Below are 24103 nucleotides of genomic sequence, written 5' to 3' on the forward strand. Positions count from 1 at the left end.
TATATTGTCAAATGAGAAAGGAAATTCAAATCATGCAGCTCATATCAGATATGAATGCTAAAAATAATATGGAAAATGTGATTGATGGTTGGTTCCAATTTTCACTGGATATACCAATGTATCCCATGGCCAAAACTTCTCATGGAAAATGTAAATGTGCCCCACAACTCATCCTTTTGTATATTGTGAGTGGATTTCAATGGACTTAAGTACAAATTAGCAACTGATTCTGATTAAGTATTTGTAATATTTTGCTTTTTGTCCTAATTGTTTCTCTATGTCCACTAATGAATGGCACTTTGACAGCTTTCACCTTGGTCTTGACCGGGGAAATATGAAATATGAATATGAAATTTTTTTGGTGCATCATACTTTTTTATACACTGCCATAAATAATTGCCCAAGACTATACTCTTAACTATGAAATAGAAATAGTATGGGCTCTAGAAGGTAATAGACATCACCTTCTACTCCAAAATTGAAGACCTTTGTCTAAAAGTTATATGGAGAAGGAAAAAAGGCTTAAATAAAACAGCCTCATCCTCTCTTACATCCTTCTCTCTAACTTGATTATTAACTTTAGCGTAACTTTGGTGTAATTAACTTGACAAATATTTATGTCATCAAAAGAGAAAGAGAAAAGAAGCCATCGGTTACCCAAATTTCACAACCTGTCCTACATCCACTCCACTCTCCTTTTTACATGAATTATAACCAGCCATTACTTGGAGATGGAACTTGATTGACTTAGACTTAGCTGTGTGATATGTGTGTGTGTTTTATTATAATTGAATAAAACAAACAAATAGAAATATTTATAAAAATAGCACATTTGTTCACCGACTTTCATAACTTATAGAATCTTGATTGGTAGGAATATTCAGTCGTATATGGCATAAGCATAAACAGCAAGCCCTTTTAGAAGAGGAACATCGCAGAGGGCTTTAATTGAGACCCCCACTAAGACATACAGGAGAATTTATTTGTGTGCAATAAATAAATCGTATTAATACTCACCTTGTTTTACTTTACCTTTACATAGAATTTAGTAACCAAATGTGCTGTATGAGAAATAAATATCTTGTTTTTGTGTGTGCAAAACCTTTATTATTCTCTTGCCACCGTGCCTGAAAAACACTGGAAATTCTGTATTGGCAAGATATGTATGCTGGGTGAAATCAAATTAAATACACTCACTTAATTTATAAATGATTTGTGATTTGCCTTTTGTGAAGCATAGAACCCCTAATAGGTCCAATGTTTCTGCCCAGGGTCAACTATACGTCTGTCTGAATAATTGAAGCGTGTTAACATACAGGCACAGAGGACCACAAGTTTTGTTGATAAATTCAGACAATCTGCAGTTATATATGATTTTATTATGTTTTAGTGCATCTTCTTACAACAACAGAGTAGGGAAACTCAACCACATTCAATGAAGTACACATTCTTTTTAGGTTTTTGTGTGAAAAACAGAATCTTTGTGAATGTGTAGTAGGGTATGGAGGAAGAAGGTTAGAAAGTCAGACTAAAAAGGGCATGAAAGGTTAACTATTACGTGGAGAAAAAGTGCTTACCTCCCGGAGCTGAACCCTGACTTTACTGATGGCCTTCAACCAACGAACTCTGGATGGGGAGAAGGGTAATGGTGGCCCATCATCATGAAACCTGGGTTATAGTAAAATGGCAGAAAGAAACTGGAGACCCCCAGGCATTTTCATTACAACAAACAGAATGTGTATATTTCTTAACATTACTATTACCTTTGAAGTTTTGAGGAGCTTCTCTCTGCTAGCATTTCCTTTTTCAAGTCTTGTCCCAGTTCCACAGAGAGCTTGTGTAGGTCCTGTTCGCTGACCATAGTGTGTCCATTGGTGGGAAGATGTCCGTTAGTACGTGGCTGTGCAGTGGTGGAGGGGTGTAAGCCAGTACTGTGATAGGAGTGGAAGGACTCCTCTAGTTCTGACCCTCCAGTGCTTTCTGGGCCAGTCTCACTAAGCTGAGAGCTGGTTTGGCTCAGGTTTCCTGATGACCCAAAGCGACTACTTTCCACTGGACTATAATGGTGAAAGAGGAATGAGGAAACATATTGTTAGAACACTTTCTAAATGATCAGAAGTGGATGAAAATCTATTTTGAAATAATTTGGTGGTTTGCTGTTTTCCTAAAGCTAAGGTTAGAGAAGTAGGGATTGTTACAAAAAACACATTGTAGCACAGTAATTTAAAAAGTCTGAATACATTAAAATATATACTATTAATAGCAATCAATAATAACCCCAAACCTATCTACAGTTGAGCAAAGGTCTACTTCATCAATATCCTCTCTAAAGGATAGATTGATACAGTATATGCACACACCACATCATGCCTTAAAGATACCCAACCTTGCAGGGAGGCTGTTGCATGTTGGAAAATGATGAAAATGTAAAAACTATCAGTGTGTTAGCATGTGAATTATATACACTGCAAATATTATTTCCACATTAGAGTAGGACTTTTAAATAGAAATTGCACACATAGTAGTATGCTTAATTTTGTGGTATGCTGTAATCTACCCTGTACCTGCTTTCCCTTACAAAAAGGGTATATTTCTACAGAGTTACCTCTGCATATTTTATTATGCATGCAAGACAAAGACAAGGAGTTAAAAGGTTCAGAAAGGTGTGGACAATAAAATATGCAGTGTGTGTTGAAACATTTTACCTTCTTTAATTTGGCATTTAATAACAGATTTCACTTTTAGGGGCAAAAAGGTGGGTAAATGATAGGGGTTTTAAACATATAACCTATAAAATAAATAAAAATGCAAAAATAATACAATACAAAAAAGAATTCCATGGGCAAACAAAGTTTACATGTATATTGTTGCAGAAATGTATATTGTTACAGTACAACCAGGTCTTCACATGTAAGGATGAAATGCCTAAAGCTTGCATCTGTTGAAGTGTGTTGTGCTGAGCATGTTATGTACTGTATGTGCTCTGCTGCAACAGCGCAATTCTTTTTTGACCTACTGATGCTATAAGCAACAAAAATTAGGCGAAAGTTAATTATTTGTAAGTGAGTCATTTTTATATAAATATGCAAATTTTGTTTTGGAATTCGATTTTTAAATGACATGCATTTATGTATTTTCACAGGATACACACACACACACACACACACACACACACACACACAGAAGCTAAATATTGAACTAAAATAGTGAAGGTGGATTGCAGAGCTGGACAGAGAATATATTGACATATTGGTGTCACAAACAGTGAGGGGGAATGCCATTTATTATGCCTTTACTAGCCTTTTTGGATTCAACAGATCCTTGAACTGGTTGTCCAGCTGCACTCCAGAGGTAGGACCTGCAGAGGGGTATGTTTCTACAAGCCTTTCCATCTCCTTTGGGGTCAGGGATGCTGAAGGATCTACTTCAGGAGTGGAGATGCAAATCTGGGTATTTGCTATATAATCTGTGGAACCTACCGATTCAGGTTTTTGAGGCCCAGATGTTTCAACCATTTGTACTGTATGTGTTTGATCACGTGTTGGCATGTTATTAGGTTTGGGTTGAGATGTTACAACTGGGGCAGCTTGTGGCCTGGATGGTTCTGTGTGCCAAGGAAAACCTATCTTTGTGCCAAATAGTAATGTAGTGGGTGGGTCTTGTTTTCCGGCAATAGGTTTATCCTCTTTAAACAGGGTTCCAGAAAATGTTTTTATTCCTGTAAAAAGAGCACTCCCTGCTTCTGTTTGAGTAATTGAAGAAACACTTGATGAAACTGTTGGTGAAAAAAGAGATCCAAGAGATTTTCCTGATTCACTTTGTGCTGATAAAAACCCAAACAGAGACTTTGCTTGAGGTGTCTTTGTGTTACTGGGCACCTGATTATCTTGAGGAGCTAAATCAAAGTCTGGTTGTTGGGTATCAGGTGGAGCTGTTCTGTCACTTTCTTTACTTTCCGGGTCTTCCTTTATGACCATAAGCTTCTCATGTATCACCTCTCCTTCAACAGCTGGTTTTCCTTTTCCAGTGTTATCTACCTGATCTGTGAGGTCACACGTAGGGATTATAGAACTGTTTTTGACAGTGGAGGGTTCTGGATCAGACGCAATGACAGGACTACATGTTAGATTGTGAGATTCTATTTGACTGTTATCCTGTAACATCAAGTCCTCAGTTTTATTTGTACTACTCTCAGTACTTGATGGTGCTGCTTTTGATACTAAACTTTCATTCTTAATCTGTGGTTGTGACGTAGTACTGGTTGTTGGCTGTGGCTCAGATGGCTTAGTTGCTTGCTCCACAGTCCCAAATAAAGATCCACCTATGCCACCAAGTACTGACGGTCCAGTCTGTGATCCTGCAGTCTGTGCAGGGGCTCCTCCAAACATTCCTCCAAGTAAAGAACCCCCAGGCTGCGCTGTTGCTGCAGATCCTCCAAACATCCCACTTAGAAATGATCCACCAGTCGGGGGATTTGCAGACTTTACAGTGGATCCTCCTCCAAACATACCCCCTAATATTGAGCCCCCGGTGATGGGGACAGTTGGTTGTGTACCAGAATGAGGAGAAGACCCTTTGAATAAGCCTCCTAGAAATGATCCCCCTGTCTGCGGAGTGGGTGTCTGTGTGCTAGACCCTCCAAAAATACTGCCTAGTAATGATCCGGCTGTCTGACCATTATCAGATTGGGATGTTGTTCCTCCCAGTCCAAAAAGTGAGTTCTTCTGCTGTTGCTGGGGACTTTCAGTGTGAGCAACTGCAGGTTTGAAAAGGGAGGACATCAAGTCTGTAACAGTATCTGAAGTCTTCTGTTGAGCCTGGTCCACATTTAGCATTTCTTCTTTGGCTTTAGGTGGTATTGTATCTTGACTTGACTGACGACTCACATGCTCTGGTCTTTCAGGTTGTCGTGATTGTGTACAGATTTCAGAGTCTTTTGATTGATCATCTTTAACTAAATCGCTTTGGCAATTAAGGTCTTCAATGACAGCACTATCAGTTTTAGTCAAGCTTGCCTCAAGACATTCAGTTGCATGTTGCTGTACTGTTTCAGTCTGCTCTTTATCTTCAGTAATATTAGGAACTACAGACAATTCAGAATGAGCTACAGCTGGAGCTGCTTTCCTGTCATCAGTGGGATTTGTTAAAATAGTGACATCTGATGTGGTGTCTGTTAAAGCTGTAATCAGTGTTTTCTTTTCATCATTAGTTGTTGGTGTAGCAGTTGCAGTGGGTTTTGCAGGTGGAACTATTCCTCCAAACATCAAAAGTGAACTTTTAGAAGACATCTCATTAGGAGGTGCTGCATGTAAAATCCCACCAAGAGCAGATTCACTGGTCTGTACAGTAGCTGTAGTAACAGATGTACCGCCCAAAAGTCCTCCCAATGTTGAGCTACTGTTTTGGGGTGTTGAAGTTTGGGTTGTGGTTCCACCAAAAATTCCACCAAATGACCCACTATTTTGAGGTGCTGTAGTTGAACCAACTGATCCTCCAAAAATCCCACCAAAAAGAGAGCCTCCACCCTGAGGTTCAGTAGCTTGGGGAACAGGTCCAAATAAGCTTCCAAGTAAGGACATCCCTGCCTGTGGTCCTGCTGCTTGAGGAGCAGAGCCTCCAGTCTTAGTAGGACTCACCTGAGGAGCAGCCTGGGGGGCAGACCCTCTAAATAAACCCCCGAGCAATGATCCAGTTTGAGAAGCTGATGTTTGGGATGAAGAGCCTCCAAACATTGTCCCTAACAGAGAGCTTCCGGGTTGTGAAGAGGGGAGGGAAGCAGAACCTCCAAACACAGAAAACAAACCTTTAGTTGGTGGGTCCTTGGGGCCTGATGATTCAGGTGCAGACCCTGTATGTGAACGGTCTGTCTGGCTAGCATTAGGTTCAGTGCTTGGTCCAGAAAATAATGAAAGAAAACCTTTTCCTGGCTCATCTGAAAAGAAACCAGCTTGTGAAGAGGACATTTGCGAGGATGATCCGCTGATCATAGACAAAAGGCCAGAGGTTGGCAGTTTATTATGTGAAGCAGGATCTTGAGACGCACTTTCAGCACTGGTTTCCTTTTGCACAGTGACACATTCTGAATTTGGCTCCATATATGCAATATCAGTGCTTTTATTTGTGGCACTCTTCGTTTGAGAATTAGTGGATTTAATAGTAATGTCAGTGGAAGGTCCAGCATGCACTTCACAAGAGTTATTGATTTCTTTGTTTACAGAGAGTTCACTTAATACTTCACTGGTATTTGCTGTCAGAGAGACATTGTTACTAGAAACAGATGACATTTGTAAATGTTTATCTAAATTAGAAGCTGGTGGCTCTTTGGTAGCACTAACAATAACAGATGATGAATTAGTGGGTTGTGTTGGAGGTGACAAAACATCATTGAAAACCGAGGTTTTATTCTTTGTAGGTTCTATGGGTGCTGCAGTCTCCGGTTTAGAAGATGCATTTGTGCTCTCACCAGCTCCTTGTGTCTGAGTACTGGGGCCATTAAACATGGAGAACAAAGATTTTCTTGAACTTTCACTAGATGCAGACAGACCACCTATTATACCACCAAGAACAGAGGTAGCTGGCTGCCCTTGTACGTGTGGTGCTTCTTGTGGTTTAGATTGTGTCTGATGTTCTCTGTGTTGAGTCTGTGACTGAGCTTCTGTTTGCTGAGATGATGTTGATGGCTGAACCTGTGGAGGACTGGGATCACTAAACATTGACAATAGTCCTTTCTTTGGGCTTTCAGCCGAACTTGCTGAACCAGGCAGGATTCCTCCCAGAAGAGATCCTGTTTTGGCTTGGGACTGTTGGTGGGTGGGACCACCAAACATGGAACGGAATCCTGTAGATGAGGGTTCTTTTGGAGGGACACTTCCCTGTTTTGGTGCCTCAGTTGCAGGCCTCGAATGAGGAGAAGGCTGAGGAGGAGTAGATCCTCCAAACATTGACAATAAACTTTTGCCAAGTGATTCTTGCTGAGGAGGTTGTGGAGCTGCACTTGATGTTTGTGCATGTGACAATGGCCCTGTTTTAGGTGCAGTCTGTGGAGAATATGGCCCACTAAACATCGACAATATACTTTTACCAAGTGATTCTTCTTGTGGAGCTGTAGTTGATGCTGGTGTTTGAAGTGTGGGTCCAGATTGAGCTGCTGCTGTTGATCCTGCGAGCATCTCTCCAACTGAAAATCCAAACAGTGAACCAGATGGTTTAGTTCTTGTTTCCTCTTTTATCTGTTTAGTAGGTGGTATAGTTTCAGACCCAGTGGAAATATCTGGTGATAACACTTTAAATATACTTTTGTTAGGGGTCTGGGTGTGCACGAACTGAGAGTTACCACTTTGGTCCATTGTTTGTTGTCTCTGTATACCCTTAGGTCTAGATGCTGATGTCAGTGAACCCTCTGTAACACTAGGTTTGAGTTTTTGTTTTTGTTGTGGAGAAGGCTCAGTACTAAATAGGCTGTTAATTGATCCAAATATATTTGAAACTGTAGCTTCTTTATTGTCAGGAGTGCTTCCTGCCAAAGAAGCAGTGCTGCCACTTTTGCTCTGCTGATTAAGAGTTCTCTGAGAAGTGTTCTGGGGATCTGACTTGGTTTCCTCGATTCCTACTGCAGTTTTTAGAAAGTTCATGAAGCTTGACTGTGGTGGTTCAGGTTGTTTATCCACTGGTATATTCACTGAATTATCAGCAGCACACTGACCAGATGGAACAGGTTTAATAAGAGATTCTTTTGATAAATGCACTGTATCATTGGGCTGTGTTGGAGGAGCCGCTTCTTGTACCATAGTAGTCTGACGTGAAAGTCGAGGTTTCTCCAAGGTTGTATGTAATTGGGTTGAGGGATGAGGTACAGCTGTTGGTAGTGGGGGCGAAATTTTTCCCTGTGTGGTACCTGGCCTATGCATTTGTTTAGCACTTTCTGCCAGAGTCATACCAGCATTAGACTCTTCTCTCATAATATTTGACGTCAAACTTTGGAAGCCTGATGAAAGAATGTTCTTAGATTGTTTGTCAGGAGCTTGAGCAGAGGTGGTTTTGCTAGTTTTGTTCAATTCTACTTGTGATGTCTTCCCCACAAAAGAGGATATGAGGGAAGAAATTGTTTTGACATGATGATTTGGGTGTTCTTCTACTGGAGAGACTCTCTGCCTCCATTCTTCCTCTGATACATCATCTACATGCTTCACTGTAACTCCAGTGGATGGGCGCCTTCGTTGGCTAGGGTGGTAACAGTTGTAAAGTATCTGTTGACTGCAATTGTCAGTAGGCGTAGAGTTCAGGGAAACAGCAACCTTCTGACCAAGAAACGTCTTAGTTTCCTGATTGTTCCAATGAGGGCCAATGTGGTCTTTATTATGACAAGAGAGGTCAATAACATCTTTGCATTGGTCTTCATATTCATAAATGAGTTGTACTGGCTCCATCCTGACTTTATTTAATCTGTAGGATGTGAAATCTACACCTTGATGGCCTTGAATGAATGAATTTTCAAACATTTGAGAAAACTGCTCAAGATTTAAATTCATTATCTGATTTCCTTTTCTATAGGCAGCAGACAAGTCCAGGGGGGCACTTAGAAGCTGAGAATCACTGTGATCTTTAGCAGGTAGCCAAAGAAGCTCATCCTCATTGTAAAGTGGGATTTTAAAGCCACAGACTAAAACCATTTCATTGTGTAGCCATGCACTGGGAAATGTGTCTAATTTCTGTGTAATTCCCCCAGACTCACTTTCAGGGACACATGTATAAACATATTCACCTGCTGCATCTGTAAGCAAGGCATATATGTACTCGTGATCTGTGTAAACAAAGTACCCACAGTCACCATCATCTGCCGCCCACCACATTCCTTGCTCTAAAAGTGTGAGCCACTGCTGATACCATTCGATCTCTTCTAAGTACAAGCAGTCTTCTGTCTCAGTGTTGACATTTAAAGGGCAGTTTGAATCTATTGCTTTACGTACATTAAAATGACTCTGATGAATCATATCATCAGTATGAAAATTGTGTTGGACTGCATTATCCATTCCATAATCCCAGTTAGCTGAATAGGATAAACTTGGTGCAGTCTCCTCGTAAAAGCCTTCATGATATGAAACGCCACTTAAGCTGTAAGTGCTACCATCATTAAATGAGTTCCACTTCCCAAACCTTGAATTACTCTGTTTAGCAGTTAAATTCAATGCCCCCTCCTCATTAGGTGAATATTCAGTGCTTCCCAAGTCTCCATAACTGGTCCATAATTTTGGCTTGTGATATGGTTCATGAATTTGGTGTGGTGTCTCAAACTGATATGGCCCTATTTGCTCTTGGCAATCAATAACACCTTGCTGTGGTGTAAGCGCATTAAATGGTTCATTGATATTTGAGAAACTATGGCAAAGAGCAGATGCATGTAATGAAGTACCTTCACAACTCTGGCTGTAGCCTTGATCTTCTCTTTCTAACTGATGAGTCAGTAACTCATTTTGGAACTGCTGCCACAGAGCACTTTCATTGATCCACTGGTTTTCATCATAAGAGGGACTTATTTTATAAGGGAACAATTGACATTGGTAAAGACTTGGTCTTGTATCTTTGCCCAGAGAGGGGGTGCTTCCACCAATATATGGCTGCTTAGCCATGCCAGAAGTTGTATGGCTTTGAAAAAGGGAATTAATATTTCCTGTACTATAGGCCATTGGATGATTTGACGAAAGTGTGCCAGAATACAATTGAGGTAAATTGCCTGTGCTAATTTTGGAATATGTTGTCTGACTCTGAAGAGATCTTGCAAATGTAGCTGGCGTTCTTAAGTCTAAAGTCTCCGTGTTAATTGAGACAGGTGCACCAAATAAAGCATGTCTGCTTTGTCCTGGATTGAGGCAGTCTGGAACAAACCTTTGACAACTGGCCATTTCTGAATCTGGGGTAGTATTTTTCAAGATGAATGAATGTATTTCTGAGGTTTTAGTTAAAGGTGTCTGTTGTTCTGTAAACTGACCTTCAACTGGTTTGTGAGCACCAGAGTCTTCAGTTACCATTTTGCTAAATGATCCAGATAAAAACCTTTGCTGGGTACTTTGTGGCATCTTCTTTTCTTTCTCTGTATGTTCTTGCGAGGAAAGCTCAGTTACATAAGTGCATGACTGGGTTTGAAGACATGTCTTCTCTCGGATCGAATAATTATTGTCTTTCTGACAGAGAGACTGTGCCGTTGATGTATTAGTTCTGCCAGTGTCTTCAGATGAGTTTCTTAACTTGTTAAATAAACCTGAGAATGTTGTGGATTGACCTGTTGCCTCCACATGTTTTTCAGCAGTCTGCCAGGTGGGCAATTTGTTTTGTTGGGTCTCATGGTTTATTTTGGACTGTTGTTGAGGCACATTTTCTAAGGAGGATTTGAACATTCCAGAAAATAAACCACTGACTTGAGTTGATCTTTGTGTTGTGCTATTTTGTGGTTGATTTGTCTGGCTGGATTTACTTGGGGTAATTTCATGCTGTTGAGCTGATGATTGCGGTTGTGTGCCTAAGTTGTCTGCTGAAGCAAATTTAAAGAGACCAGATAAAATACCTGCTTTTTGGGATGATGGTTGCTGGAGTGGAACTGTTTGTTGTCGAACAAAGCCTTGTTTACTAGTGTCCTGTTGGACCACTTCCTGACTTGATGTTCTGTTACTAAGATGAGCCCTTTGGTTGGGACCCTGTGTATCCTGTTTGTTGAAACCCTTTTGAAAATGTTGAGAACTTGGTTGGTTTTGAACTGTTTGGCTGCTTGGAATATTTTCAGATGACGAAGACTTTAGCAAGCCAGACAACAGCCCCTTTTGCTGAGGTTGTGTTTGTTGAGTTGCATATGATTTCTGCTGCTGACCAGAGTAATATCCAGTAATTTTTCTCTGCTCTTCTGGTTGAGATGAATGTACATTTTGAGGTATATTTTCTGCTGATGAAAACTTCAAGAGGCCTGAAGGAATACCCCCCATCTGTGGAGCTGAAGCGTTGTGTTGTGAAGGAAGGTGATGAGGTAATAGTGGGGGATTACTGTTCTTAGGTGGCTGATTGCTATGAGAAGCCTGCTGTGGAAAAGTGCCAGGTATGTCACTGGTAGAGCCAAATTTAAGAAGCCCGGATATCAGCCCTAATTTTTTTGACTGATTAGAACCCACGTGAGAAATATCCTCAGCAGAACTCCCTTTAATAAAACCTGTCAAAAAACGTTGTGATTCCGGCTGATTGGGAGTTTGATGCTGGATTCCCCCAGGGGCTGCAGTTGGTTTCTTTGATGTAGGATGTGAGCCAAATTGCATGTTGCTTTTCTGATTTTGTTGACTACTGGTAAAATTCTGATTTAAGCCATTGGGGGCAGGGGTAGGGTTAAATAGGCTGGAAAACCATCCTTTCTCTGTGTTTCCCTGGGCCACAGAAAAATTCTGTGTTAAAGTAGATGCGGCGGTTGAATCATTATATGACTGCACAGGCTGCTGTGTGTTCATGGAGGCACTAACATCTTCATTAGATGTAAACTTTAAAAACTCAGAAAGCATGCCTCCCTCTGTTTTGGGGCATTGCTGAGTAGAGACATTTTCAGAGGAGAAACATTTAGTCTTACTACTCAGTGATGGGCCCTGCACTGGTTTCTTTAGTTGGGGATCCTCTGTGGATCTAAACACTGGATAAACTGCTACAGGTGGAGCTCCCTGGGGAGGAACAGGGACAGCCGATGTCATCAGTGAACTTAATGACTTCTTTAAAGGGCTAAAGAACCCAGCACTTGCCGATTGTGTTTCATCAGTCTGCCTTGCTGGCTTCGGAACCACATCATTTTCTCTGTCAATTATTGGCTTTTTTGTCCCATCCACATTTTCATCTTTACTGTGACTCTCTTGTGATGAACATCTTGAATTTTCAGATTTTCCGCCACCTTCTGTTGCCTGTTTTCCTTGATGGACACAATTCTCATTCCATTGTGTATCGCCATGGGAACATGTGGACTCTCCTCCTGAAAGGAATTTTAAGGGATTAAATTTCCCCAAGACTGAGTTTCCTAGAACAGTTTGATGTTTTTCTACAAACTGTTCTTTTGTACTTGTATAGGATTTTGTTTCTTGATTGTTTACAGGTGGCTGAGCATCACTTTGCTGCTGAGAAGGAAAAGAACCGAAAGATTTTTCAGGAAAACTTTCTACTGGAGATACAACAGCTACAGGAGCTGAACTATTAGATTTAGGAATAAATGTTTCTAAATGAAATGTGTTTCTAAATGTTAACCCAGGTTGTGAGGGTTGTGCAGGTTGTGCTTGCGCAGACAGGCCAGGCTGCTTGGGGCCTCCTCCAACTCTGTCAGTGAGAGAACTAAATAATGAGCTCATTACATGTTTTACTCCTGAGACGCCCTGGGCTGTAGAAGGATTTGACTGTGTTTCTACTGTAGGATTGTTTGAACTATTCTGATCCTCTCCAAAAGAATCGGTTCTATTGCTACCCTGAGATAAGAGCCTGGATTTGCTTGATTTGGGAAGGGAACCATACTTGCTGATTTCCTCCTCTTTTTCAGCAAGGTATTCAGAAACTGTTTCAACTAGACACTGGAGCTCATCCATAGGATCAACATATTCATTGCTTGGTTCCTCTACAGGAGAGAGTATTGCCTCCGGAGCCCATCCACCAATTTTAGCTTTTCGACACTTCTTTTCCCGAATACTCTGACAATTTTCAATGTGACTCTTATAGGAGAAAGAGTATCTATCTTCGTAATGTCTTTCATTTTTTTGGTGACAGTTTTCTGCTATAAGGGCAGTGTCATCAATGTCAAGATCCTCCTCTGCTTCAAGAGAATAGTGCAGATCCTCAAAACTCTGTAAATCAAAATCAAATTGGGCTCTCATTCTGGCCTCTTGTTCCTTTTTGTATGCCACATAATTGTCCAAAGTGTGGTCCAGATCATTTTTAGCCCACATCCTTGTTTTGTAGAGAAGCCCATTTTTGTATGGCCTGAGGCATGATGTCATACTCGCCTCCTCTTCCTGCATTTTTAGTACGTGCCCTCTCGTATCATGGAGGTCAGAGGGAAAAGCCTCTTCTCTTATTTTGTTTACCTGCGTACTAGGTAGCCTTCCTGGGTCCCTTGTCTTTTTCTTTCGGCGCCGATCAATAGTATCATATCCTTCTGGGTAGGTGGCAGGCAGAAAGCTTCTACACTGAGTACTCTGACAGGTGGAGGAGTGTGATGGCTTAGGGTATGGTCTTATATCATCTTCATAGTTATCTAAAAAGTCACTCAGGCAAGGTTTGTTCCGTCCTTTGTATTTGTGTTCCCAATCTTCAAAACCCATGCCAGAATCTACAGGTATAATTCTGACCCTTCCTTTCTGGTTTAATGATCTAATTTAGGTAAAATAATACATTTAATGTGATGGAATGGAATGGGAAGGATACAGGGACAGAAAAGAACCAAAGAAAGAAAAATGCAAACAAAAACACAAGTTAAGTAGTATGATAAGTGGAGAAATTAAGACAAGCAATTTTACATGCAGTCATCACAAAGGCACAAACATGCACTTCACTTGTGATAATTATAAAAAAAAAATTTCAACAGAGAATGCGAGAAAATGTTTTAGCAGTTTTCATTAACCCTGTTAAGGTTGGAAGATGCTTTCATCATAAGCAATAGTACCTGAAAAACAATACAGACATTTAAAAAAACAAACAAACCACATTTTAATGTGGTTGATAATATATTCAAGTGTAAAAAAAAAGTAAAAATTAAATAATAGAAAAACTTAAAAGGACAAAGAATTGTTGTTGAGCTGAATTGTTAGAAAGACAAACTATCATAACAAAAACATAAAAATATAAATGACTACTTCTGGCATAGTAAATCTGACTGTATGAGGGATGGATTGTATGAGTGAGTTTATGTGAGCAAGGTTGTAGTACAGTTCCCAAGAAATATAATTTGTTCAGGGTTTACAACTAAATTTATGAGATAATACCAATTATTCAGAGAACAAAATTTTAGAAAATGTGCAATGGGACTGAGTGAGAGAAGTGTTGATCAAGGGTATCTGTGTATATCTTGTCTACCTGGTTCCTCTCTGGTCCCTGTAGTCCAGATCAAAACTGTGGACAGAGTCTGTGCAGGAATCTGGATGATGCTGTGGTCGAGGGCCCATGGGGTACTGATGCATGGAAGAGTTGGGCTGAGCTGTTGTGTGGTAACGCGGAGGCAGACTGTTACTCGTCTCGCTGCGGTAGTCACTGTCCCGGTCATCTACAGCACTGTCTTGATCATCCAGGGCTGCAAAAAGATAAGATAAATATGTATTTATCTTATCTTATTTATTTAAAATTTTTTAAAACAACAGTACGCAACTTTTGTATGGCAGCAACCATTTAAACACATCTGCTAATAAATCCCACATAAAAGTGCACACTGCATCCCTGCCTATGACGAAAAAAAAAAGAAGTTTAAAGCTAAAAGAGACACAAATAAGCAAACTCATGGTCAAGGCACTGTAGCACTTCCACATGCAAGTTATCTTGCTTAAAGGAAGACAATAAGCCATCTTCATCTATTTTACATGTTTCTATACTTTTTTTTTTAATTCTAAACTTGTAAAGAAAAAGCATATTCAACGGTTTTAATAAGACCAATTAGTCTTCCTGGCATGTTAAAACATACCAGTGATTACAAACTCCAGGAAATCAAATGTGCATCTGTATTACAAGTTTCTTTAAGAAATTACAGCTTTGTCTTATCAAAAGGTAAAGGTAGCTCATAAAAAGTGTATTTAAATTGGGGCTGAAAGAATTCCGTGAGAAACTGGAATAGCTAATCACTAATCACTACTCCACCTGGTGGAGCATTATATCAATACAGCATTATAACAGACTGCTTAGGGGCATTAACAAGGCAGCTCTGCTTTCATCATGTTTGCAGAGCTGGTCTGCAATCTGTAATGTAGATAGAATATGACATACAACTCAACCAATTCTGTCTTGAATCATGCCGGGGTTTTAGGCTGCTACATCTGTAATTATAGCTATGCAAAGATTCCACCTATCAGTTTAAGTTTGCAACTACATTTTCCTTTTTGGTAAAGAAAGCTTCCTCTAAATTTTTCTAGAGCCATTACTAATCATATCATATGTTTGTCCTATATATTTTTAATGAATTCAAATAAACTCTTAAATTCTGTTTGGACCCATTTAAAGCCAAAGGAATATATGGAAAAAAAACACTCATTTATAAATAAAGTATAATATGGTTTTGGTAATTATTATGATATCAGCAAAGAGAATAGGAATAATGGGAACAGGGAAACCAAGTAAAAGACAGGGATGAATGAAAACAATGAAATAATGGTAATAAAATGCGATGGACTGGACTGATTAAATATTATTGGGGAATATGGGGCATTAGGAAAGCCAGAGAGCAGGGAAAATTAGCTGGGGAAATAATTTCATTAAAGAGTTTGTTACATACTCAGTGGGTCAGCCCATCCGAAATAGTTGCCTGATGAAAGTGCAGATGTTACAAGTGAGAGGTACTATCAAAAGAAGAAGGGCTCTAAAATAAATAAATATATATATATACACCAACGATATAACAATACAATAAAATCATAGCAAATAGTTAAATGGCTGGAAAGCGCCAAGACTTTAAAAACAGATAAAAAAAACATGGACATATTGTGGTAAACCACCAGACCATTTTAAATGTATAGCCTTCATTTTTATCTTTACTTAAAAACATTCAACTGTTGCTAGATTGGATATTATAGCAGGAACAAGGAAGTGAGATGAAGAAAAAAAAATAATCAAAGCCTGAGAGCTAAAAGGATGAATAAGTGGCTCCATCTAGAGGCGAGAGGACAGTGTGGGCAGTGTGGACACTCACAACACTGGGAAGCTGCAAATGGTAGGGAGCGACTCTGAAGGTCATCATGAACATGGTACTAAAAGAGAAAAACAGCAGTTAATACTTACATTTTTCAAGTCTCTATACTGTTATTATTATCACAGTAATTGACAATCACAACCCCATCAGCATTAACAACACTAAACTTAATTACAACACCTGTGTCATTAGCATAAGAAGTGAACAGGAATTTAGTTCATTACTTTTAGATATCAAATAATGGGAAGAATGAATGCACTTGTATTAAAAAAATGGCAATACACTGATGCATTAGACACTCCCGGCTATATGTCAAAGTGTCTCTGAGCGAGACACTGAATCCACAAAAGCCCATTCTCCTCCCCAGCTGTGCAGTGCCGGTCCAAGCCCCGTAGAAACTCGGGAGGGTTGCATCAGGAAGGACATCCAGCATAAAAACTGTGCCAAAAACTGTGACAATGGTCCACTGTGGTGACCCCAAACACACGGGATAAGCCGAAAGGACAAAAAAAACAAAGCAGTTAAACACTTTTACATTTTTAAAATTGTAATTTACCTCATCATCGATTCTCATGGTATTGATACGTTCCAGCTTGCCTGTCCAGTACTGTGCCTCGTCTTCAGGGATGTCTACAACCAAAGTAAAAAGCATAAAATTTGAAGTTACATCCTACTACATCAAATTTTAAACAGCATATTCCAGGATGTCATGATTATACATTTATGTCCACTGAATTTTTCATGAACCATGGAATAAAGAAGCGACAATAGTTAGGATTGCAGTAGCAAGTGTTAAGGGGGAAGGACAATAAATGTCTGAATCAATTTTCCTTGTAGCAACAACAGTCCAGTGACAGAAGATGCTACAGTATTTCAGGAAAATACCTGAAATATTTTAAGAGGAATTAAGTTGTATTATAGTTTTAAGTGCATAATAACATATAAATGAAACTACAAAAATACAAAAAATAACAGCTGTAACATATTAGCAGACAAAGAGAAAACATGGCACATAAATATAAAGCAAAACTCCAACTATTTAACACGTAAATAGCTGGCGACAGATACTTTTTCCTATATAACCCAACGCCTCCAACTTCCATTTCCTGCGACTAGATTACTGTTCTGCCTAAAATCGGTTTGTCTCTGCCACTTTGTGCCGTACTGCAGACAGATGCACATAAAAGGGCCACAAACACAAAGGACGGTGCTTCAAAGGCACACCGACCCACGGCTTTAATGAATGGCTCTGGTGGCACAGAGTCATGATGGCCTCCTGCAAAACCAAAAGGTCTCCTCTTAAAACAGAGCCAGTCTCCCACTCGGTGGACAGGCACCCTGCTTTAACTTTGATGCCTTTTGATCAGGTTGGAGCTGTATATGCGTAAAATAAAACAGTGTAGGTAAAACTGGGGTCAAAGACACAGAGGCAAGAGTGCAGTGGGGAAATTTACCCTGTCGTCTAAGTACCCACTTGGAAAAAATGATAAAATCCATTGCATGAATGAACTCTTGTTAATATTAATTAATTACATTTTTATTTGTAAATCCTTTTATCATATTCATTTGGTAAATTCCAGGACAAAGCATAGAGGCAGATCAATTAGGTTAAAAAATAAAATAAAAATAATCAAATGCAGCAGTGATTGGCCACATATAATGTTCCTAGAGTTGAGAAAAAGAGTTTTGGCGTAATTCCCATAATCATATAATACTGGACCTCTTCATTATATTAACAACAGTCACCAGTCTATGTAATGCTGCTGAAGCAGATAGTTATTTAAAACTGTGCAATCTGGCAAAAAATGCATTCTTTAAAGCTATTTTTTAGGTTTAGATATTACAAGTGAACTATATTGAAAATAAAAGTCTTAAAGTACAACCCCAATGGAACATAAGGACACCAATAATATTAAATTAAGACCAACTTCATGACCATGACTATAAAATCAACCTGTGAAACTACAGCGCTCTTAACTTTGACCTAGGTTGAGGCCAGTGGATTACAGTTCCACATAGTTACATGAACAAGGATGAAATCAGATTGTGAGACATCATAAAGATGGAGGAGGGCAGAAGTGCATCAGCCGGCAACAGAATGTAAGTTGAAAAACAGTTGCTGTAGAAGTGAGGAGGTAAAGAAAGAGTTACACTACCAATAAGAGAAAGTTCAAGGCTGTTTTCTTTAAATTGAATCTTAACTGTGGATTTTTCATTATAGTATAATAAATCAAACAATTATTGTAATTTATTTTTCAAATAAATTATCTATGAAATTAACAAGATTTGCAAGAACTTGAGTATATATATTAAATAAGGGTGTACATGGCAGCCATAATGGTACAAACAACCTGGCAAAGACAAAATTAAATTTATTTAACCAAAGTTAATAAAGAAAGAATTGCCGTTGATGGTTAAGAGCCCATTTTTTATGCAGGATAGAAACAGGTGAATACCTACTGGACAAAATACAGTAAACAATACCATAAACATCTTAAACAAATATCTAAGACTTCCCCATTTCTAGCCATTAGTTGGTCAACACCACTGTCAATGACAGACTATTATGGATGTTATAATTTAAGACAAATGTGATCTCATATCCTGCTCATACAGACTATGCTGTTCTTATGGTCTTCATATTTTCTAATCAAGGCTTGCATAAAAACACAGAAGTCCAGGTTGGCAGGGGTTATCTGTTTATTACTGTGCTCCAGGCTAGATGGTTTTTCGTGCATAGCTTGCTGACATTTCTGCAGGAAACACTTGTGACCTTTGTGTGACTTTGTGGATCAAGGTTTTATTTGACCTGAGCTATCCAGAATCACTAATGCACTCTCTACATCACTTACACAGCCAATGTAGTCAGAGCAAGTACTTGAGATGACAGGATTGCAAAATGTCTTATATCACCTGTAGTTTTCAATATTTATTTTTTGTACAACTTTCTTCAAGTTCCAACATGAAGAGGAAATATAAAAGAACTTAAAAAGGGGGATTAGCAATTCTAATGTCTCACCAAAAGGCAGCTCAAAGTGGGTATCCAGCAGGACTTGATGAGGTGTTGAATTTTTGGTGCCACATATCTCTTCTGCCTTCCGCAGGACTTCTGCATCCAGGTAAATCCATTCACCTGAACCCTCCTGCAATTAAATGTGTATTTCACTAGGTATGAAAACTGAACATTGTTTGTTTCTATTCTTCCTATAATTTGTCACTATTATTTTCAACTGTAATACACTTTAGGTATTTTTATTAAAGTAACTTTTTTGTATTTGTACTATTTAAAAATATAAGAAACACCAAGCCTCAATGTATGTAAATATATGGGGAAGTAAACGAAAATGCTAAATTAAAAAATTTGTATTGTTGAAATACTTTCCAATGCATTTCCCAATACAAAAGTGCCAAAAAGCACCAATTTTCTTGGGTGGATATCAGATAGCATTTTGATAATTTTATCGGTACGCTCTCGGATTTCGTTTTTATTTCTTTTCTTCTTTTTTTTTTAAATCAGTGTGTATTTTGTGTCGATGTATAGTATATTCGAACCTCCTCTGATTGTCGGATACTCTTTAGAGGAATCCAGGCAGTCCCGACCATGGTGTCCCAGATGAGGCCTTTGTTCCACACTTCAACTATGAGGCCAAGGTCCAGACGGTTGATTTCACTGAAGGAAAAAAAGGCAAATAAAGTATCAGGTATCAAGCAATGTCAAGCTCTTGATAATAAAAAACCCTTTCTGATAAACAGCGTGGAAAATGTCAGCCAATGAAAGAGTGAAACATTAGCTTTACAATTAGAGGCTTATCAGAATCAGAAAAAAACACTTTCCAGTGTTATTCCATTCATGTTCAACTAGTTCTAGAAATTTCTACATAATGCCCGGCAAGCCCCCCCACTGCCTGATAACAAAGGCTACTTCCTCTTTTTGCTTTGTATTAGCAAACAGAATCCATTTCAGTCTTGTTTTGTCATTCAGCATGTCATTGAAAGGGTTCAAAAGCAGCCTGATAACAGCAATAAAAATGCAATATTAATTCTGAAAGGAGCCTTGTGGCAAGAGCATTTGCATTTTCTAATCTGTGGCAGTTTACCACTATCGACAGCCCAAACAAAAGGAAGATGAGAGAAAAGATAATCAAAGAGAACAGCTAATTGAGAGAAGTGCTGGGCAGGGCACTAAGTACCCAGGGTGGCCAGGTGCAGAGATAAAGGCTCTCTAAATCATTTGCTCACACAAAAGGGTACAGAATAATCAATTTAGCTAAGTATTTAAAATCAAACTGTTGCTAATTTTGACTGACATACTTCTTTTGTTTAAAATGTCATTAGTTTTTGTTATGTGATCTTGTATATTTTTATTTTACCACTGTGTGGTAAAATAAAAAAATATAAGGCTGTAAATGCAATTTTGTTCTCAAACTGACTGGAATAAATTGCCCACCTGAAAGTAAGCCCATATTTCCATGAGAACACAGTTAACACAAAAAAGAAACATATTTGATGTATGGTGTATTTTCAGTTTTGGATTTCACTAAATGAATCATATCATGGGTTATTATAGTGTTTGTAAACTATCCCTTGGCAGCACATTGGTGGAGTGGTTAAATCGGCCAGGTCACAGCTGGAATGTCCCCGATTAAAATCCAACAGACAATTTCAGTCTTTCTGTGGGTAGTTTGCATGCTTTCCCTGTGCTAGCATCGGTTTCCCCTAGGTACTCCAGTTGCTTTCCACAGTCCAAAGACATGCATGTACGTTTACTTGGTGCCTATAGGTGTGAATGCGAGCATGAATGATCGTCTGCCTGATTTCCCCAAGACCAATTTCCTTGGCATGTAAATTTATAACCAGGTTCCAAATCAGCTTCCTCCATCTGGATATTTAAAAAGAAAAAAGGCTGCGTAAAGGCTGACAGAAAATTTTACAAAGTTCTTTTTGATTTTAGCACCTTCTGAAAGTCTAAATAAGTCAATTTCTCCTGCAGCCTTGTTAAATTCAGACAGTTCCTTTGGTGAATCTACTCCGTGTCTCCCCTTTTTTTCTTTCCCTCCCCTGTGCTATTACTCTGGTAAATGGTCTGGACTTTTTTACCTACTGGTACTCAAAGCACTTTACACTGCTTCTGATTTACCCATTCACACTCACAATTAAACACACTGATGGTTATCTCACCAGGAGCAACTAAGTTGGGGTTCAGCATCTTTCTCAAGACACTTCGACTGCCAGGAGGAGCCGGGGATCAAACCAGCAACTGGAGGTTTTGGGAGATAACCACTTTATCTCCTGTGCCACAGCTGCCCCAAAACTGTGACACACATACACGTTGGAAAGCAGTGTTTTTTTTTTTTTCTATAAATAGTTCAAATCTGTGCACGAGGCTTTCAAAATAAGTTTGAGGTGCACGAAAACAACAACAGACACTCTGACCTAGGTCAGAGTGTCTGTTGTTGAATGCAAAATCTCACTATTTTATGTGACTTTTACTTTTCTCCGTTTTTTTTCTCTCTCCACAAGTGCATGTACTGCTGGGCTCTGCCAGTTGGCCAAAATTCAAACGTTCTAGCTGTGAGGTGGCAGTGTTTAAAATTGGCACATCACAAACATCTAGTTGGCCTCAAAGCTGTACAGATCAGATTTTAGGGGTCATTCTTGTCAATGTGATTTCTACACATTGGCACAAATGTCAGCTTAAAGATGAACAAATTATATTTTTAAAAAGGGCCTAGGTCACTGTTACTTTGTGTATTCCTGTCCCATTATTGTGAATGTGCACTTGACCTCAAGGACGACTTAATTGATCAAAATTTTGTTGCTGAAGGTCAAAGTTCATAATGACCTCACATCTTTCCGTTTCATATTTGTGAATGCAATCTCAGGAAAGACAATGAGAGAATATTTTTAAAGGTCAGTTTTACTATGACTACTTGTGTTTGTCCCCTTCCCATCAGGGCAATATTTCAGGAAGTCTTGATATAAGACAAGAACTGACTATAAACTTACAGTCTAATCTATTTGAGACCTCGATATCCACTGTGACTATGTTTTGGCTCATCAGTGAATGACGGTATATCATATTAGTATATCTGTTGTTATATTTCTTGTTAAAATATGTAAGAATTCAGCAAAGTAGCTGCATGTTAGATCTTGATGTTCAAATTAGATTTTAATTGAATGGAGAGATTATCACTTTGAATTTCATATATGTAACTTAACCTAACCTATGTTACTTACTTATTGTAAAAGGTGGCTCAGACATTTGCTGGAAGGACTGGTGAATTATTAAGTTTACATAGAATTAAACCTAACCAGCACATCATCATCATCACGGACACACTGGAAAAACAAACACTGTTGCAATGAGGGAGGTCAAAAAAAAAAGACAAACAATGGCACACATGCAGCAACATGCTCGCTCTCTTGTCACCATAGATACCTTTCACAAAGTAAAATGAGGAAATTAAATAAATGAATGAATGAATGAAAAGGAGAAAATGATCACCAGATGTTTAAGATAGCTTCCTAGAATGAGGTGAACAACTTGAAAACCAGAAATGTTTCCAGTAGCTTTAAATATTAAGTAGAATTCAGATTTTCTGTAACATTTTTAGATTTGTCAAATTACATTTATTAAACGTACAGAAGACAGTCTAAAGTACGTATGCAGAATAATGCTTGTTTAATATTGCAGTATACATTGCTTGCATTGACGTGTTTCTTTTATGTTGTTTTTCATACTCTGGGGTCCTTGTGACATTATCTTTTGTTCGCTATTAAATTTGTATTTATTGTAGCTGGTGATTAAAGTTATTAAAATGTAATTAGTTCAATAAATCTTCAAGCATGACCCTACTGTGTCCATACAGCATTTAATAACTTACAACATGAAATCCTGTTCCCAGCAGGGCTGATACCCCCGCACAGTGATAGTGGTGCTTTTGACATTCTGCACCTTCAGCGTCACATAGGTGTTAAACTTGTCTGAAACAAAGAAAAGGGAGATTATATTTAAAATTACAGTAGTTGGTAACAATACATTGAGAGAATGTAGAGGGCTGTTAGCATGACTATTACCTCATTGGCACAAATACATTGGCAGTGGTTAAACAGATTATTAAAACAGTACTAAAATTTCTATAACAGTCCTTTCAGGTGAAATCCAACTCCTAAAAACAAACAAAGGCAGGAGATCAGATGCTCAGACTTATTACGAACCAGTTTAGTCTTATTTTTTTCTTTGTTAGAGAAAATGGCACCAGGAGGTGCTCTATTGAGAGTGAAAACACATAAGTCTCCTCCTCCCCCCAACTACTGTATGCTGAGCCAAGCCAGGCCACACCACGCAAAGGCATCAAACTGAGTCTGTTAATCTCAGATGAGAGCCAACCCCATGCATTAGATGGAACTACAGAATCCAACAGGATACAACTGTCTGACATGTCTCCCCTGTACTTCAAAGAACAGTTTCTCTTGAACCTATAGCTACTTACTGTTCTTAAAATGTATGTGCCTAGTATGCAACACGAGAACCTGGTCTGCTTATGCTGCACTCTTGACCTAGTACTGTTACAGAAAAGGTCTGTGTCAGCCCTAATACCATCAAGTTTAAAACTAAAATTCAGTTGGGTTAATGGTGATGTGAAGGTAAATTTAATCTTCCTTTCAGGGGCATCCATAGTAAATTGTGTAGAAAACCTTAATATGACAGCAGTTCAGTGCTGAAGTAAATGATCACAGCTGGAGCTCGAGTGCTTGTTAGTCAGTCTGAGTAGACAACTTTCACACCCAAGTGATCTCCAGCCTCCACTCAGCGAGTATTGGACAATAGAGTTACAACAAATGTCTGCAACAGCTGTCAGCACTGGGTTGGATGAAGAGTGAGGGGGTGGAGGGGGATTAGGCAGCTCGTGACACAACTACCACTTTTCATTTCCCATCGTAGGGCGAGGGAGCATTTACACGTGCCTGCTGACGTATGGTTTTACACCACTCAACCCTGCACCACTGGTGGTCCACTCCCTTGTAGAGGCATAAATCCACCACCCCTAACTCAGTACAACCAAAAAAGCAGAAGGAGCAGCTTGGTAACAATTCTGACAGTATATTCAATATGAGGAAAATCTATTAGAAATTATATAACATTATATTGTGATGTATGTGAATGTGAATGAATAAATTATCAAATTATTAAAAATTATTTAAAATGCCATTGTT

The 24103-nt window shown here is 38.9% G+C and overlaps 1 protein-coding gene across 3 annotated transcripts in view; it reads right to left on the minus strand.

Moving 5' to 3' along the window:
- Positions 1-24103, minus strand: part of LOC137103755 (protein unc-13 homolog B-like) — a 59469-nt gene that overhangs the window by 24331 nt on the left and 11035 nt on the right. For 2 of the 3 annotated variants that reach the window (XM_067484384.1, XM_067484382.1), the window contains exons 3-10: positions 22771-22870; positions 19439-19556; positions 18906-19029; positions 16443-16516; positions 15887-15944; positions 14071-14284; positions 1764-2057; positions 1578-1668 (exon numbers count right to left, since the gene is read on the minus strand). In XM_067484384.1, coding sequence (XP_067340485.1) covers positions 1578-1668; positions 1764-2057; positions 14071-14284; positions 15887-15944; positions 16443-16516; positions 18906-19029; positions 19439-19556; positions 22771-22870 — 1073 coding nt within the window. The remainder of the gene's footprint in view (positions 1-1577; positions 1669-1763; positions 2058-14070; positions 14285-15886; positions 15945-16442; positions 16517-18905; positions 19030-19438; positions 19557-22770; positions 22871-24103) is intronic. The other variant, XM_067484383.1, reaches the window with a different exon arrangement.

Source organism: Channa argus, chromosome 18 (genome assembly GCF_033026475.1).
Source record: "Channa argus isolate prfri chromosome 18, Channa argus male v1.0, whole genome shotgun sequence".
Classification (NCBI taxonomy): domain Eukaryota; kingdom Metazoa; phylum Chordata; class Actinopteri; order Anabantiformes; family Channidae; genus Channa; species Channa argus.